The sequence below is a fragment of the Furipterus horrens genome, unplaced genomic scaffold (genome assembly GCF_987537825.1).
Source record: "Furipterus horrens unplaced genomic scaffold, mFurHor1.1.pri manual_scaffold_7, whole genome shotgun sequence".
NCBI lineage: Eukaryota > Metazoa > Chordata > Mammalia > Chiroptera > Furipteridae > Furipterus > Furipterus horrens.
In genome coordinates, this window is record NW_028327177.1 from 118,187,684 (window position 1) to 118,207,285 (window position 19,602).

At 35.0% G+C, this 19,602-nt stretch overlaps 1 protein-coding gene across 1 annotated transcript; it reads right to left on the bottom strand.

The window, feature by feature from the left end:
- Positions 1 to 316: 316 nt before the first annotated feature.
- Positions 317 to 12,409, bottom strand: DAZL (deleted in azoospermia like). The gene is made up of 11 exons (XM_090284945.1): positions 12,359 to 12,409; positions 7,362 to 7,508; positions 6,993 to 7,084; positions 6,422 to 6,473; positions 5,889 to 5,952; positions 5,657 to 5,796; positions 4,211 to 4,282; positions 3,243 to 3,293; positions 2,127 to 2,240; positions 957 to 1,055; positions 317 to 370 (listed from the first exon to the last, which is right to left on the bottom strand). Exons 1-11 carry the CDS (start codon positions 12,407 to 12,409, stop codon positions 317 to 319), a joined length of 936 nt encoding a protein of 311 aa, XP_090141071.1.
- Between the last annotated feature and the right edge of the window lie 7,193 nt (positions 12,410 to 19,602).

Below are 19,602 nucleotides of genomic sequence, written 5' to 3' on the forward strand. Positions count from 1 at the left end.
CAGCATTTGCTTTTAAACTGTTAAAATGTCAATTTCCAGTTTTAAAATTCCTTACAGATAAATCTTAAAGTTGTTCCTTTCGGTCTCAATTATTTTTTACTTTCAACTATATATTCAACAAAGAACCAGTTTCTAAATAAACATCTAATGAAAAAGTTTCGATGTAAAATAAAACTAGGCAATCTAATACAGCTTGTAGTCTTAATGTAATTTATCAATACTCAGTTAAATTTCTATAATAGTGAAAAACTTTTAGTCTCTTCTTAATATTCAAAACCAGCAACCTCCCATGAGACTACAAAGTTAGAAGAGAGGATCAAACAGATTTAAGCACTGCCCGACTTCTTCTAAAATGATGCACTCTTTTATCCTAGAAAAGACAAGAACAGTCCTTTTTACTTCATTATAAATTTCCTATTATCACTATGACCTAAGAGAGTTGCAAAATACTTAAAGCATTTGAGTTTAAAAACTATAAATAAGAGAAAAGTGATCCATCTGGGGAAGTATTCCTGAACTTTGATAACAAATGTACCAATGGCCAGTTTTATTCAATAATTTAGTTTAAAAAGAAATCTTGGTAAACTCAGAAGCAGAGGGCTCAGAATCAGACTTTATACAGATTCTTAAAGATTTGGCAGTGATGACCCAAAGACAGCTGCTGAAAAATGTATGTAATTTTTTTTAAAGTTGTTTTTACTAACAGAAGTCCATCTGGTTGGTCCTCTTAAATTCTTCTTTCTGTATTTAAACTTTTCTACTTCATCAAGCTAATATTCTCTTTCAACTCTATTCTTTCACAAACTCTTTCAATTAAAAGCTTCTGCTAAAGGTCCCCATTTGAGCAGCATAAAACGCACTATCAAGTAAAATTTGACTGGGTTATATAGTCAAGTGCCAAGAGTTCAAAAAAGATGCTCCACAGCTGAAAAATGTACCTTTTAGCCCTTTCATACCTTCGAGTATTCATCTTGAGTTACAACAGAGCTTCTCAGTCTGTTCTCTTGATTAAACAGACAAGATACTACAGTCTGTATGCTTCGGTCCACAGATTTCTGAAACACAAAGTTTTCAGTAAGCTAAAGACTACTCCTTTTAATTACTATTAATAAGCTTTTTAAATATAAAGTTTAATGAATGCATACACTTATTTCTAAAGAATTCTTGTGAAATTTATAATTTTTACGACGTCACCTAGAATATAACTTTTCTACCAAGTTCAAGAAATATTTTAGCACCTTAGTGACAGAGTACTGGTTTAAAAAGTCCAATTTAGTAAAACCTTAAGATATTTGCTTAAGGCTCTTCAATTTTTCTTGTTAGATAAGGAATAGCGAACTTCAACATTTCAAAAATATATATACAGGATAAAAACCTGATACTGTAATTATTCTTGGAGCTATTTTAACATTTTTTCTAAATTTCAAATAATGTATCAAATCAGGGAATTTTTTTCACCCTATAGTTCAGAAGTTTTCAACCTTTTTTCCACTGAAAAACATTTGGAAGAAGTTCACACACTACAACGAAGATCCCCACTATTACCCTTGTTCCTACTCATTCAATTAAACATAACGGAATTAATTCAAAAGTGAGAGCTTTGTTATGGAAGGAAACCTTCCCTAATGATAAAAACTCTGTCTACTTCAGTATTTCAATTATTACTATTGACTCCATCACTCTTGAAATCTACCATATATAATGTTATAGAAAGAATACCATAGGTAATTGTCTATTACTTATATAAATAAATATTTAAATTGTTAAAAAAAAAAAAAAAAAGGCCTAATTTGTACTAATCCCTCTGCAAGTTAGGAGGTTTGAGGAAACCTGCTCACTGCATTCTGCTAAACCAGGTTAATACAATATTTGTTAAAGTATGGTTAAAAAAAAAAAGAGAAAGAAAAGACTGCTGAATCAGAAATTAGATGTATGCACTAAAAGTTTGGGGGTACCTGAAATTTCATCAACTTTAACATAAACTGAAGAATTATTAATTATTCAAGCTCTTTCACTTACAGTTTCCATATTTAAATTTGGGAAAAGATGCTTATTTCTCAAAGGGACATTATTAAAACTTGAAAAAATAAATATGGAAATGTTAATAAACAAAATTATATGTTTGCCTTTTGAGGGTCATTTCCAGATGATTCAGTAGCTTCATGAACTGAGCATTCACTTGTCAAAACTTCAGCCTCCGAATCAACTTCATTACAGTGGTAGTTAACAGCTGCATAAACCTACATTTAAAATGATAGAAGTATAATTAAAGAGATGTACATTATATACATTTCTAAACAACCTATTCTTCAAAATGGCAAGCTGATATTGGAAGTTTAAATGTGGGTTGTATTAAGCACTGGCTGCTGTGGCTCAGTGGATTGAGTGTCAGCCTGCGAGCCAAGTGTCTCTGGTACAATTCTCAGCTAGGGCACATTACTAGGTTGCACGTCAGGTCCCCAGTTGGGGGCGCAAGTGAGAGGCAACCAGACAGAGATGTTTCTCTCCCTCTCTTTCCCCTTTCCCCTCTCTCTAAAAATAAGCAAACAAATAAATAAATTATTTTTAAAAATGTGGGTTGTATTGAAGTTCAATTACAACGTTATTTTAAACTGAATAGCTGAAATGTAGTAAGGCAGTCTTTTATTTTGAAATGCCTTTCAAGCCTTAACACAATCAGAATTAGAAAGGCTCTTAAAAATATTTAAAATGTTAGTGATTCTCCCAGTATTTGAGAATTTTAATTCATATCTTTCAAATATCCAGTCCTGATGAAAGACCTAAGGTAATAAAGACTCAGGTATTTCAGAGGTAGCACTCTTGTTTTATTCCTTTTCTTATATAACATGTAACAATATTATAGCAAAATATTACTTTGCTTCTCTTCAACACACTTTTTATAGGTAGAAAACAAGCAGATTCAATACTAACTCTAAATCCACAGAATTGGCATTAGCATAGATATTAATACTACTTTTCTTGGTTATATATTCTATCAGTAACTAATTGAACACATATTGTATGAAGAGCAGCCATTGCTTAAGCACACAAAAACAAGCTGAGGAAAAGCAGTTTTCTCCCATAGGAGAATACATTTGAGTTCACCAAAAATTATTAGAACATGAAAGGACAATTAAAAATGTTTCTAGTCATACATGATATGGCAGAAGGTCTAGAAATACGTCACAGTTAAAAAATTACTTTAAAGAACAGGAAGTATATGTTTGGCTAATTCACCTTACCGGAGGTATAACATAACTCCTTTGTTCCCCAGTAGGCCATTGTGGTGGCATCTTAAAAAAAAAAAAGGCAAAATAGAGACAGACTCATGGACAAGAGAGAAGGAGGATAGCTAAGGCAGGGTGGAGGATGTGGGAGTGGAGGTTGGGGGTAGAGGAATTAAGCAAAAAGGACTCATGGACATGGACAGCAGTGTGGTGATTGTGGGGCAGGGGAGGGGGATATAAGGGGACTAAATAGTAATGAAAATACAATAAAAATTATTTAAAAAGGAAATAAATATTTAACTATTCCTACACTTTTCACAAAGATATGACATAGACAATGTTTTGTCATACTGGTTCCTTGAACTTGTTACAATAAAAAGAAACAGAATGAAAGAAAGTAGTACTTTATTTCTAATACCTGAGGATTTTATTATTACTTTCATATAAAAATACCACCTTTTTCTCATTTTTCTGAAGATGGCCTTGAGGAAAATTCAAAGATAGCAGTTCTTTGAATTTATTACCATAGATATGGTCACTGGGTCATAGATATGGTCATGTTGAGTCTATGAGCAGAAATTCTGAGAACAATTGTCGTAAAGTAAGTAGTCAGCTAAAACAAATACTATCAAATATAACTGGAAGCCAATGATCTAAAAATTGATTAATCATTTTATTTTAACCTATTTTCCTAGTAAAATTTATAAGTCAGTCTGACTGTTTTGGCTATTTGATAGCAAGGATGAAGAATAATGAAGGGGACACTGAATACTTAAGATAGTACAAGAGAAAACTTCTTGCTAAGTACATTCACATCAAAATATCATTCCTTTATTTTTAATAATACAAAAGTTTTAACTCAAAGTTTTAAATATATTTTAGGCATACTCAACTAGTTTAAATGGCAAGCTACTGGGGAAATCTATATAAATAAAAGCCTCAATATATTCCGAAATAAATCATTTTGTTCCCTCTTAAATTACCTGATAATTATACACAGGCAGCTGATACCCGGTGATGACCTGAATTGGTAAATTTGGATAAGGAGGATATGTCTGAAAAATAACATTTTAGAAAGAATGTGTTAACAAGGTATATGTTTAAATATTAGAAAGAAGGAATATTTTCCCAAAAGAACAAAACTATAAAAATAAAGAAGTCTTAATTTTTTTCTATATTCAATGCAAGATCCTATTTGGATGACTGGCTTCACTACGAAAAAAGTGTTCTCTAAGAGTAAGGGATCAGTAAAGGAAGTGACCAATTTTTCCAGCTTATGTTTATCTGATTTGTATATATATTCCCACTGAGAAGTTCTTTCTTACACCGATGACAAGGTTCTATTAGGATAGTTTTCCATGTTAAACTTATATTAATACATCTACTATTGCTTGTAAAAATACTTTCAGGCAATTCTGTATTTCCTCGGCACTATCATGGGGTAACATGCAGTCAATGTAGTCTTCCTACAGACTTTATGGTTCTTTCTGTATTTTACTTCTAAACGTTAAGTGCAATATATAACCCCAAACTGGAAAAGAGACAGTAAAATATATTACAACTTTCAACAAATAATTGATTAAAAAATTCTAGGGGAGAATACATGAATACCCCTAGAATGGGTAATAACTCATAATAAATCTTAGAAATAGTGGGTTTTTTCTTCTAGCTATGTTTAGAGAAAGAAAAATAAGAAAAAAATATATACCCTACACCTTAGGTAGATGGAAAGTGTAAACAAAAGAGACATCGCAGCACTATTTCATTAGTATTTTGTTTCTCGCAAATAAAATATCTTTTAAACTGAAGAAAACTAAAGAAAACAAATGCTACTTATCATTAATAGGAGATGGTAAATATCCCACATACCACTTCAAATATTAAAGTAACCAGAACCAGATTGTACCTCACATGCCAGACTTAACAGCATTTAAAAATATAGTTAAGTCATCAGAAATCTATCCGTTCTAGAACCAGAATACATCCATAAATCAACAATCTTTATGGGGAGGCATCTGGAAATTATTGCAAATAAAGAATAACTAGACAAATGGCTAACCTTAGAGAGGAATAAAACAGGCAGACACATGAGAAAAGCTGCCTTCAAATATTTTAAGAGGTTATAGAAGGAAAAAAAGGAGAAGATATGTTCTAGGTGGCTACAGAAGTCAGTTTTAAGATCAAGACTTACAACTACATAGAAGCAGATTTTAGCTTAAAATAAGTAACACTAGAATGACAGGTTTCAAAAAAAAAAGATTTCCCATCACTCAAAGTATTCAAACAGCAACAGTATTATCACTTATTATGGAAATTACGGCTATAATCCAGAGGGTAAGAAGTGAGACTGGCTTATTTTTAAGGGACCCCCATCTATGAGATCTCCAATAGTAATAAGTGGAAAAAACAGGAATGTAGGTAATTCTTACCTGAACATACTGAGTTATAGGATTCATCATGGTTGGAGGCTGCATGTAAGTTTCAGCATTTGGATTACTCCAGACACTCTGAAACTGTGGCGGAGGAGGAGGATTAAAAACCGAAGGACGTCGCTGCACATGATAAGAACCTTTTTAAATAAAAACAAAAAACAAAGCCTATTTTTAGTTCTCTATAAACAGCTACACATGTGTCAACAAGAAAAATTCCTTTTTTACTCACATAAATTTTGTTTCCTGATTGCAGGGCCCAGTTTCAGCTTCTTACCATGGAAATTTATTTGTGACTGAAAATAAAATAGTAACAAAGTAGAATCAATTTCCAAGTCTTTATTTCCAAGATTAGATAAATACCCGAAATCTTCTAAAATTTCTATTATTAGAGAAGATCAGTGGTAAGAGTCACTACTTTAAGTCAAGCATCGAGAGATGTGGAATTTGATAAAAAATATTTACATTCTATCTCTAGCTCATTAGGTTTGATGCCCAATCAAAAATACAGATGTTCTCAGAAATTATGTAAGATTACTCAAGTTCGATTTCAAAAAGGAAGTACATCTTTCTTTATATTTCATACAAGACCAGCCCAATAAGAAATAAATAGGTTCTCACAAATTATGTAAGTTAATTCAAATTCGGATTTCAAAAACAAAGTATATTCATCTCTATATTTTATACAAAACTAAATATATATTCAGGACTCAACACTAAACATTGCATCCGCAATCTAAGAGATTTTTCCATAAGATTACTTACTTCAACTATCTTCTGCACATCCACGTCATTATAAAATGAGACAAATCCATAGCTAGAAAGGCAAATAAATGAAGCATAAAAGTAAATATTTTAGTATTTTAAAAAATAATTAACAAAAGTCATAATGATAAAGGATGCATATACTGAGAAATACTTTTAAGACATACATGACAATCTATAAATATTACTGCTTTTTTCTTACAATCAAAGTAGTGTGGGAATCTTGTTCATTAACAGAAAATTCCAATCTATGAACCTAAGTTTAATTTATTATCTATGGCAAGATAGTTAAAATTTAAGATACTGTGAAATGTGTAAAGAAAACAATCTTTGATAAAACTGATTAATTCATATAGGTGAAATAAATGAAGATGGAAAACAATTTAAATACAAATATTAGGAAAATGATTAAATGAAAGAGTTGGCAGCAAACTTTTATCCTCTACATGAAAGAAATTAAAGGAACAAATTTCATTTATACAAGAGCACCAGTTTTGAACTCTGCCTTTGATACTCTACAGACTAGTTCATATATATTTTATAATTTATACATAACATATATTTTACTTACCCTTTGGACACACCAGTTCGATCCGTGATTATCTTCACTTCTTTCACTGAACCATATCTAGCAAAGAAACTTCTAATTTCGGTTTCATCCGTCTATGAAAAAGAATTTGACTTTAATAAGAGTAAAATACAGTGCATTTAAATATTTCAATTATGCTGTAAAAGATTTGATGATTTGGAACCATTTCTCCCAAGTATCCCTAAACTACCGGTAGCTCTTTGTCAAAGGTATTTTTAGTCCCCATAAGTTAAATACAAAACTAATTCCAAACTTGCACAAAGTATAAAAATATCTTATGTTTGCAACAAGGGCCAAAATCCCATTCTAAACAAAAAATATTTTAAAATAAATGAAATATGAATACCATACCCTAACATCAATTCCACCAACAAAAATGGTATTTGGCATGATTTTGCCTTCAGGAAAAACATAGCCTTGGCTGGTTGTAGATGATGAGGATTGAGTGCTGGCCTCTTTGGAGATGGTTGTCTTTGGAGTCTCAGAATTTGCAGCAGACTATAATATGGTAAACAGATATCATCACTACATATATAGGCAAAAACCATATGCAATGTGAAATATAATTCTTATTTTTAAAGTATAAAACGTTTTCTTATACAATGCTGTGGTAGAACACTGATGTTATATTGATTTTTTGAAAATACTATGTAAGCTGGTGAAAATAATTAGTAAATTCAGGTTTGTAAAAACTCAAGTTATTAGTGTCATCCTGTTCTTTGCCAGTAATTTTTAATTTTACAAGTAACTTATTTAAAATTATAGTAAATCTTTAAAAAAAGATAAAATTTTAAAGGCTGCATTAAAAAAAAAGCAAATAGGTAAGTTTTAAACCATTTTTGTCTCATTTTTCTATTCACCAAAATTAACATAGATTTTATAATTATAATACTCCTTGTGTTAGTATGCCTGCTTTACTTTGGAAGTGCATCATGAAAACATGATTTGCTCACATATCAAAGTTCCTGCTAAAAAAGGGCTTATCATCCTTACCCCTTAACGCTGGGGTGTTCAAAGCATCTTTTGAAATAATATTTTTCTTCTTGAAGTATACAAAATCAGTCCTACTGATAATTCTATTTTTCACAGTGGGCTGATAGATATGATACCATCTTTATGTTGAGAAAAAGAGACTCACATGAAACTCATTATTTTTCTGGATTCTGGTCAGAACTGTGTTTAGTCTTCCCACACTAAGGGTAATGTAAATTTCTCTGAAGCAGAATTTACTGGTAATATATGCTTGAAAGACAGTATAGCATAATAAAACAAAAACTGATTTAGTCATAAGATATAAGTTCGTATCCCTTACTGGGTTATAAGGCACTTACTTTGCAACTGTTTATTTCTGGAAAAACTGCTTCGAGAATGAAGTGAGATAACATCTGTGAATTCATTTTGAAAAGAGTATGCCAATATAAGTTAGTGTCCTGTTATTTGAATTTTCAGTAGGTTAAAAAAATTTTATTTCCTAGTTTTACTATTGACTTATTTTGTAGACAATTTAATTAACAACTAATTTGAGTTGGAAATTCAAGAAATTATTTTATGGCACATCTGCTCATTTGAAACGGAGGTAAGAAGTGCCTACTTATTATAAGAGCTAAGTACAAAAGGCTGCAAAAGAGAGATAGAGCTATTACACCTCTGTTTATGAAGGAAAACAAGGACAAAAGAAACCAACTGATACATGTTTTTAAAAAGATAAGCATAGTAATTTTTACAGAAATTAGTGATAATGACGAACTAGGTAAAGTTCCTATTTTATTACATGCTAGAAGTTACTGATAAGTTTAAGATTCTAAGGAAAAATGACCCATGGACATGGACACCAGGGTGGGGACTGACTATGGGGGATGAGGTGGGTGGGAGAGGGGATGGGGTAGGTAGGGCAGTGGAGAGCAATGGAAAAATGGGACAACTATTCCAGAACAACAATAAGTTAATCTAAGAATTCTACGAACTGCTATACTAATTAGAGATGAAATAAAAATTGTCAAATCACTATATCTGCACATTTTGGCTTTTTTGTATTCATTTGTGCTTATAACTGTCATTTTGTGTTTCTATTTCAATAGTCCCTAATTTTTTCCCTTAATTGTGGTGCAGTGACATTTCATAACCATGAAGTGGGAGAGAGTATACTGTTTTTATCTAAAGTTTTTCCATTATAAAACATAAAAACAAATTTTTTTTAATTTTAATTTTTTCCTAAACGGGACTATTTACAGAAATTACATATCTTGAACCGTTGAGAACTTGAGTAGGTTTCCCTTACTATAGACAATTTATCAATCCCTTTCAATTACCTTTTTCAAAATTCCAAAACACACACATACAAAAAAAAACCAGTAGTTCTGAAGTAACTGTAGACTTTCTTTTCTCTTCCTCAATTTCCCCTTCATTTGTGGATTAACTTTGGATATCCCTTAATTTAATAGCTTTTACAGCATTATCTGCGAATCACAGAAGAAGGATGTTTTTTTAATTTACAGGTATAGCATCAGGCCATAAAACTGTGCCAGAATATAAGGAATTATGATAATGTATTGATTCTCAACCAGGGAAGGTTCTGCAGGCAGGGGCATTTCTGGTTGTCACAATTGAGGAGTGTTCCTGGTATCTGGTGGATGGAGACCAGGGACACAATAAACATCTATAATGCAAAGGACAACCCACCCCAACAAAGAATTACCTGGTCCAAAATTTGCATAGGGTCATGGACAAGAAGCACTATGACAGTGTCTCCAGAACTGAAGAGGAAAAGTTTTAAGGCTTACATTCTATTTACAAAAGTAAAATGGATACTTGTGACAACTACCAGTAACTGAGGGGAAAGAGAAAAAAATTAGATATTACAGGAAGTTTGGCTTGGAGTTGCACTGTACAGCTTGGCTGCCTGCTTATTTGGGATATTATATATAAAATCCATCAAATCATTTTACCAATATCATAATGGCTTAAATTAAGGCCTCCTTATGGCCTAGTCCTAGCCAGCAGGTGGCAGTAAAAGCTAACAAAGTAAGCAAAGTACTCCACTTTAACAAGAGTGAACAGGAGGGATTTTAAAATTCCTACTGTGTGTATTTATATATAATTATAATTTATATATAAAACACCCATAACCAATAGAAAACCTTTAGTTACTTTTAAACTATTGCCAAAAATACTCAAGAAAGCTAAAAGTTTGCTGTTGAAATATTAATCTAAACTATCATAAACATACAGAAAATAAATTACATGTAAGTTAAATGTAAGAAGTAATTATTTTTCTTAATTGTATTTTCAAGTAGTTGGCAGGTTTTGAAATGAGTAATGCTGAGATGTTAAATAGAGATGAACTTAAGAGGCCATCAAACACACAGTTCTCATCAGTGCTATTTACAGCAATACATTCTGGTAACTAAAAGCTGGAGAAAAAAAAACCAGTCACTAAAGCTGTTGGGATGTCAGCTCTGACAATATTATTTCATTCAACTACTATGTCTACGTGCAAGCAAACTGAGATCTACATATAATGACCCCCCCAAAAAGTCTACAATTTGTATTCCTCAGTTATATCTTTAGAAGGAAGGAACTAATAAAGGAAATGCAAAAACTAAGGAAATAGGAAATGAAAATCAGAGTAAAACCTTTTTAGTAAATCCAAGAGTAAACTCTTGGGAGGGAAATCCAAACAAAAAACAATCCTGGTAAAGCAGAGCAAGAAAAAAGGCAAGAAAGAAAACAGATACATTAGTCATGAAAAATGATATTTATATGCTGCTCCATGGGAATAAATTCGGAAATCTTGATGAAATGGCTAACTTTCTAGAGAAAAGTAAATCTTTAAAAACAATCTTAAGTAAAGTAAGAACCCTTGATTCCCAGGTCAATTTCACTGGGAGTTTTTTCAAACTGTAAAGAAATAATTGGGGTCTGGTGGGGGTTGGGGGCACCAAGACAGAAACAAAGGTAAGTAGAAGAGGAAGTCAAAAAGAAAGTTCAAATGCTTTTCTTAAACATTCTTTTTTCAGAGAAAAAAATATTTCTCAATTCATTTTAGAAAACTAGAACCATCTGATTAAGATGGTTCACCCTTCTCCCCAGCAAAGCAAAATTCCAGCAATATCTTTTTAAAAAGATAATTAAGTACAGTTTATCTTGGAAATGGTAAGAATGGTTCATTCTTAGGAAATGTTTTTGTAATTCACCATTGAAAAATATTTGATAAAATACAGCATTCATTTTTAAAAGAAAAAAGAAAACAACCAAGAGCAGTGTTAATAGAAGAATCGTATTTGCTTTCGATCTAATTTTAACCCATCATTAGGTTTAAAGTGAAACATTATAGTCATCTCCACTGAAATTAGGAATAAGAGCACTTGCTTATCACCACTAATTTTTTTCTACTATATATGACAAAAGGTTAATATTAAGATAGACTTCTTATAAATCATTAAGAAAAAGATAAATATCTAAATAGAAAGGTAGTTTAAGAATTTATAAAGAAGAAAATTTAAAAGCTAATGACAAACTTGTGTTCCACTAATTTTCATCAACACAGTGAATTATTTTCCTCCTCTTAGACTGGCAGCTTAAATGGAGAATAAATTACATACCATCAGTGGGAATATATATTGATACATGCTTTATCAAAACTAATTTGGAAAGATATATAACTCTAAATTGTTATAAAACGGGCATAACACACCCTGTGATTTCACTCCTAGCAATTTATTTCAAGGAATAGAATAAGTGTCAAAACTTTTGCACAAAAATACTCATTATAGTATTGTTTTAATATTGGTAAATTATACTCCTACATTATATATTCAAAATTATTTTAAACTTACCTTTGGAATAATGTCCACTATATTAATAGGTTTAAGTTGTAAAATAGTATTATATGGTATGGTACAACTTTTGTCAAATAGAATTTACTTATTTATATGCAATATATGCCCAAAAACAATCTGAAAGGGCACAGATATCAAAATTTTAACAGGTGCTGTGGTTAAGATAGATCTCTATTTTCTTACGTTGAATGTTACTTTTATAATCAGAAAGAGATCGGTAAGCTATTAGCATTGCCCCTTTTTCCTCCAAAAAAATGAAGAGAAAAATTATTATAAATAATTATTTATAGTAACTTATTAAGGAATTAATATGGGTAATTACATGACAATTACAATTTACTTACATATAATTATACATTATTACAATACCTTATTTTATTATTTTAATAAAAATTGCATATAAATTTTCTCCCTTTACCTCTAAAAATTGAGAATAATCATAGTAAATACACACGGTATATGATGCATTTGTGACTTAATGGTTAGCCAAAAGCATTCACTGACTTTTACCTTGTGGTGGGAGGGAATCAACTCCATCCATTTACCAAAACTCATATCCATGTACACCCCCCAAAATATTCCTGTACGTACACTTCGTTTAAAGCCCTCTGGTTTATCTACAGAGAAAAACAGTTCCCTAAATAAAAATTTCTTAACTTCTCCAACCAGCGGTCCCTCAGAAGCAAAGACAACTCACTACATCCTCACCAAGCTCGGGCGGGAGGCGTATTTTGAGTCTGAAGCCGCCCCGCTAGGGCCGGAAGCAGGGGCCACCACAAAAGCGCTTCATTCGGGGCCCCTCGCTCAGCTCACAAGCCCCGCCTTCAAGACGCCTCAATTTGCTGCCGTTCCTGCCCTGTACCTCCCACGACCACCACCACCTTAACTCTCACGAAGGACGAGGAAGGAGCCACTTTCTGAGGAAACTCTGGCTCTCAAAGTCAGTGTCCCTTACAAAGGCCGTGCCACACGGCGTTCTGTGGCGGCAGGCCCGACGCCACCTCGCGGAGGCCTGCCGCCTCCTCCCCACAGGGTAAGCGCGGGCAGAAAGGCCTGTAGGGTGGGGGAGGGGCGGCAGCAGGGGCCCCCGCACCCCACCTCCCAGCCGGGTGGAGAACCTGGGCCCGTTCTCCACAGCTTAGTTCGCGCCATGGCGGGAGGTTCCGATGGCATGTAGGCCGCGGACGTCGCACGTGGCCCACCTGTGGACAGTCGGCGCAGGGCCGCACCCTTCCACCACATCCCCGGCATCGCATTCCTCTCGTGCCTGGCTGTGCCTAGTAGGCCGCACACCAGCCGCCGGACGGCTGCCTCTCCTCCCACTCTTAGGCCGCGGCCCGAGATGCACCTAGGCAGTTGCCCCTGACAGGAAAGCCACGCTACCCCACCTTCAGACGCCCTCCGTGCCTCACCTTTCCCCCCAAAAGCGAGTTTCAGCCACCCTGTTTTGCCCCTCAGGCCGCCTCCCGAACTCACCATGATGGCGGCACTATCAGTTCCCACTGACTGGGCTAGAGGAGAGAGCCTGCTGTTCTAGCACTACTCTTAGGTCTGCTGGTGGATCCGCTTGTGCCCACAGCCCAGCCTCGACTGAGCAACGGGAGAAAATAAAATTCAAAGGTGGTAGCGAGGCTGAGGAGGCCTACAACCTGCCCCGCGAGCCTAAGGGGCACAGGCGGACTGAGGCGTGGCGTGCGGGGCTCCCGACTGTGCCCCGGGGCCTTCTGGGTACTGGGGCTCATCGGAGCCTCCTTAGCCAATGGGTGACAATGCCCGCCCCCTGCAGGGGGGGCGACGCTTCGGGGGACGTCGTCCTCTCCCCACGCGGGGTGCGCTGGGGGCTCACAGGGGGCGTACGTGGGCTAGCAGGGGACAGCCAGGCAGGTGCTGCCCTGAGACGGACCGTTTCGCAGACATACACGTCACCCAAGAAATGCTTTAGGGACACACTTGAAATTAGTATGCATACTTAAGTGTATGTTAAAATTACTTAAGTGTATGTTAAAATTAAAAAAAATTTTAATGTGTCTATGATCTAGTTTCAAAATGGCGTCCCGAACGCAGAGGATTAGTCTTATCACGATTATCCCTAACGCTGGCCCCCCAAGTCGGTTGAAATACCTGCAGAAATAGAAAATAGAAACAAGTCTAAGCAGAACAGGGAACAAAACATCGAAAGAAAAGAAACATGAATGTCTTTTTGTCAAATTTGAGGTAGATGGATGGAGTTGAATTGGACGACACACCTGTATAGGTCAGGCCAGCTTGGTGTTTGGGATGTTCATTCGTTAAAAGAAGCATGTATTAAAGTGCTTATGATTAATTAAGTACTGCAGCTGCAGTAATGAACAGGGAAATATCTTTTTTTTCCCCATCAGGAAGTTTAAATAGTAAGGGAAGAGCATTTGTCTTCCAGACCTTACAGGAAGAAGCGGCTAGGCCTACCTAGAGAATTCTAGAACATTCTCAAGGTCAGGGAAACAGTCCCTTGAGCGAGGATGAGCTGTGAGGCGGTTGGTATAGCAAATCACACAACTTTGGAAACCACTCCAATACCCTATGCAGATAACTGGTAACTATTATCCTCAAACTTCATTTTTGTCAGATGAAAAGTGTGGAAATACTACTTTGTGAGATGACAAAATGGTGGACTTTTGTGGCCTTCAAAACTGTGTCAGTACCAATACCTAGTATTACTGGATAAAATAAAAACTGATCTTAGTTTTGTTATGCAGCTAAACCCATAAAAAATGAAGGGAAGTCATAAGCTGCCAGAAGTTAAAATGAAAACTAGAGCAGTAACTTGTTTAACTGATTCCCCTCTGGCCCTGGATGTGAGGGCTGGAGTGTAGGGTGACCAACTAGTTTGCCCTGGACTTTCCTGATTTTAGCACTGAAAAACCCCATGTCCCTGAAAACCAGGTCCCAGGCAAACCAGAATACGTAGCTGGTCATCATAGGTGTGAGCAAGATGTTAATCTCTGTGACCTGAAGCCTGGAAGTATAGGGACAGTTGGTAAGTGTTTGGAGTAGCCCAAGGTGGGAGCGGGGACTGAGTACACTACAAAAAGCCATTGTCTCTGAAAGACATCATCTTCTCTACCTGAAGGTAGAGTAGGGAAAACACAAAACACCCAATGGAAGCTTGTCTCATTTCTGGATGAAAAGAAAATATTATGAAATTTTGAAACCCTAGACCTGCATTTTACAAGAATACTTAGGTTTTGTTCGAATCTCAAAACCTAGAAATTTATCCCCCAACCTCCACTTCTTCCACAAAAAGGTCCCAGAGAAGGTATATTTGGAATGCAAGGCAGAAACAAACATAAAAACAACCTGGAGAGATGTTTCTGTAAAAGGCTGAAAGGGATTCTTATAAGAAAAGGACCCTTTAAAGATAAGCTCACAATGAAAAACTACAAAACACTCTTACTGTAAATGACAATGGCAGACAACAAAAATTAAAATGTCAGACTTAGAGAAAAAGATTCTTTTGCTGTGTGTGTGTGTGTGTGTGTGTGTGTGTGTGTGATATGTCTTTTCTCAATTTATTTGGAGTAATAAACTATTTTAAGCTAATCTATTTTAAAGTCTAAAATAATAAATATCTTTTCTCTTGAATAATTCAAAGGCCTTAGGATGTCTTTAACTCTGCCAATTTATAAGTCATTATTACTATTTACTACTTTGGTTCCATCCTGTTTTCCTCCTTTAAATTAGACATCATTTCCTTATGCCTGAAGTAAATTCTGTGGAATTTTCTTTAATGAGGGTGTGATGTGGTAAACCCTCAGGATTTCTCCCATCTGAAATTCCTTTATTTTGCCCTTGTTCATTGAAGATATTTATGTTGGATGTAGTGTAATTCTAGGTTTACAGTTGTCTTTTTCTTCTCAGAATATAGAACATGTTCTATTACCTTCAGGTTTCTGTTGCTACTAAGAAATCTGCTGTCAATCTAAATTCTGGTTAAGATCTATTTTTGGTGTTTTGAAATCACACAATGTTGTGACTGGGTGTGATGTTTTAAAAACTTCTCCTGATTAGCAGTTTTTGGACTCCCTGGACTTTTGGATTAGCTTTCAAAACTTAAAAAAATTTCACCCATATTTTTTGTCAAAGTTTAATTGGTTAAGGAGTTTAACCTGGTTTTTATATTTCATATTCCATAAGCAATTCTTATAGTCATTTTTGTTTAGTTCACAACTTTTTCAAAGATTGGTGGTATTCTCTTGAAACCCAAGAATTCATAACTTAATAGAAAAAAATTATTTGAGATCACAATTGACTGTAATCATTTCAGTGTGTTAAGATTGTTAGCATAATTCATATAAATTGAGAAATTAATGTGTATAGTGCTTCCTGTCCTTTGAGATAGCAGTGATTTTCAACCAGTGTGCACTGGTGTGTGGCAAGAATTTTTAAAACATGCAGTACTTAATTATTTAATTAGGGGCACTGACCTCTTTTTGCTTGGACTATCAAATTAAAAAATGGCAACAGCCAACACAACAATAGCAGGTCAGTGTGAATGAAGCAAAATTATACCTATTTTTGTCAGATCAGCAAAAAATATATTTTTCGGTGTACCACAGAATTTTAGTACTTTGTTTATGTGTGCTATGAGATGCAAACGGTTGAAAATCACTGCTTTACAGACCAATAGAACAGGGAGAAGAAAAAAAATTTTTTAAAACTCCTCTGCCAGTTCTATTGTGCTTCTAAAGCTTGGGACTTAAAATTAGTATAAGCGCTCTCAAAGTTAATTTATTTGCAAACCATTTTCATGATTTTTATTGTATCTGCTCTGAATCTCTACATTATTATTTACCTAATTTTTAAAAAACGGACTCAATATTTTCCTACACAATAATATTTATGAAATCACATTTGTTTTGTTAGTTACATTTTTTAGCAACACATTAAAATAAATATTTAACTATTAAAATTTAAAATATTTGTGGATCTCTTCAGATCACACTTTCTCAAGGTAACAGGTAGCATGCTTTTGGAGAATACTGGATTAGGAGGAGCACTCTTAATCTGGTTTTTGGATATGCAAAGTTAGATTTAAGGAACTAAAGGGCAGAGGGTCAAATTTTCTGCATTATAAATGAGAATAATTGAATTTGAAGGGGGAAACCCAGCAAGGCTCAAAAAGTGGAAATCTGGGAATATGGAGAAAAGATAATTTTGTAAAGTGACGAGAAGTTGCAGCTTTCTTTGAAAGATGGTATCTGAATACACTGGAATCATGTGGAGGCTTTTAAAAGTTTGTATTCCCAGACAAATTAAGTCAGCTGAGAGTGAAACCCAGACATCGTTATTTTTTTTTTTTTTAATGTTTCTCAAGTTACTCCAATATACAACCAAATTTGAAACTTCACTACTCTGTGTGGTCCAGACCAGCAGCTTTGCATCATCTGGGTGCTATGGAATCTCAGGCCCACCCTGGACTTAATGAATCAGAATCTGCATTTCAACAAGACCTCCAGATGCTTCACAAGCACATTAAAGCTCAAGAAGCACTGACATAAACGACTTGCCATAAGCACATTGAATCTTTGGATTTGAGAATGCCTGCCTTACAGAGAGAGCCTACTTTTCCAGCCTCTCTGACAGCTAGAGCTGGGCATATGACCTACACAACACCAATGAGATATATTCACCTAAATTCTGAATACGGGACTAATGATACCACAAAGCAGTGACTGCAAAGAATACATTCTGGAGAAGCATGGCAACAGCAGCCGTAGCCATGCATCACTTACGGTAGCCATGTCCACTAATGTCAGTTGTGCAAGCTGTGCTGCCATTCAGTGCCCAGCAGTGGCAGCTGAAGTTTCTTCACTGGACTAGTTCTGCAGCATGATTCCATATTTCATTCCTGGAGACACGGATTCCAAGCCTGATTATTCAGTCCTTTCTGAGATTCCTTTCCTGCTTCAATCAGCCAAACCTTATGTCTCTGTTGCTTGCAACAAAGCACATTGACTGAAACAGGTGGTGAATGAGGTCAACCAAAGCACTTTTAAGACGAGGGTTCACAGCTAACACATTTATGGCCTTTGCTCTGTGACTCCACAACATAATATTCCCTCTATTGCACAAAATCTTTGTGCCAGTGGTATTTTGTGAGGGATGTCAAGGAAAAGATCTGTTTTCCCTCTCTGTAGCAACATGTTACAGCCAGGACTGCATTCAAGGCAAGAATATGAAATAATTCAGCAGGAACAGAAGCTTAGAGCATGAAGTGAGCTCGAAAAGTATAAATCATACTCTCAGAAATCCCAGAGAGATGGGAAGAGGCATATGCTATTCCCACTGTATGTGGGCTAGAGTTTGAGCCAATTGCATTCAAAGCTCAAGATATAGTGCCTCAGCTTCTATCGGGCCTGCATTATCACATGGCCCAGCATAGCAACACATATCGTAAGTGCACTTGTGCATACTTGCAGAGATGTCTGTCCACTGAGCAATGTTGCTTAAGCCCTCCATGTGCACCTTTAACCCTAGGACATGCATAATAATTTATTCATTCAACACTTGATCTCTTGAGCAAATTGCCTGAATTTTGGCGTTGGTCTGAACCAAGTTGATCTAATCTTCACAATGGCTTCATAAGACCAGCCTAAACACATAACTGTGGAAAGTGGTTGACTCATTAAAAGTAACAATAATGATAATAAGCACTGGTACTGATAATGGTGTTTACTATGTACCAGGCACTGTTCTAACCATTTTACTTCTATTTAATCTTTATCATAATAATAGGTGATTTTATAGAGAAGGAAGTAGAGGTACAGAGAGGTCAAATAACTTGTCTGAGATTACACAATTGGTAAGTATCAGAGTGGCAATTTTAACCCAGTCTGGCTCCTGAGTCTTGAGTTCTTAATCATTATGCTAAATTAGCAAACTACACAGAGGAAGAAAAGGCTAATATAGTGGGACAAGTTATGTATCAAATCCCTGGTTTCCATGCAAGTAGCCAAATAAAAAGGGAGGCTATGGATGTTTTCTAATTTATTAAAAAAGTTTTTTAGTCATTTCTGATATATTTGCATTGATAAATTGGGTCATCATCTTCAGCCTGGTCCATATTTCTGGTTCCTTACTCACACACATATTTCTCCCAATCTCTTTGAAATGGCTTTTTCTGAGTCCAGGCAGACTTTTGCAAATTAGAGAAACAGAAGCTGTTTGACAGTTGTGGAGGAGCAGGGACGAAAACCTGATAGAACTTATGCATCTTATTTTCCTCATCCCAGTCACTCTTGACTTCATTTCCATAGTTTTATTCTATTATATGCTTAAGTTTTTTCTTTTTCTTATCCATTTTTGAGAATACATGAATATGTTTCCCTGCTTAAAAAAATTAAAAGCATTAAAGGTAAGGTTTAAGTTCCCCTTTCCCACTAACTCTGCATCTTAGATCCCTCCCCACTGTTGCTAGTTTGGTATAAATTCTTTCAGACCTTTCTCTAGCCACTTCTCTTTTGCATACTAATGGGGTGTACAAAAGTAGGTTCACAGTTTTGAGTCCACAAAACAGAGTTTATTGTAGTATTATTTATTTATTTATTATTGTATTTATTATTTTTATTAACCTTCCTTTGCTCACCTCTTTATAAATATTCAGTATTTGTACTTACAGAAAGTACTTATAGTGATGGAAAATATGTACCCCTTTTAGTATGTTTGTAGAAGATGTATACTTATGCTATGTATTTGTACTTACAGAGTAAATGTGG

What these genes read in the sequence shown, in the direction of transcription:
- DAZL (XM_090284945.1), bottom strand. Translation starts at nt 12,409, where the DNA reads ATGGATATGAGTTTTGGTAAATGGATGGAGTTGATTCCCTCCCACCAC. An exon ending in TGATTCCCTCCCACCACAAG is followed by an intron (nt 7,509 to 12,358) that starts GTAAAAGTCAGT and finishes ACCATATTATAG; the next exon opens with TCTGCTGCAAATTCTGAGAC. An exon ending in TGCCTGTGTATAATTATCAG is followed by an intron (nt 3,294 to 4,210) that starts GTAATTTAAGAG and finishes TTTTTTTTTAAG; the next exon opens with ATGCCACCACAATGGCCTAC.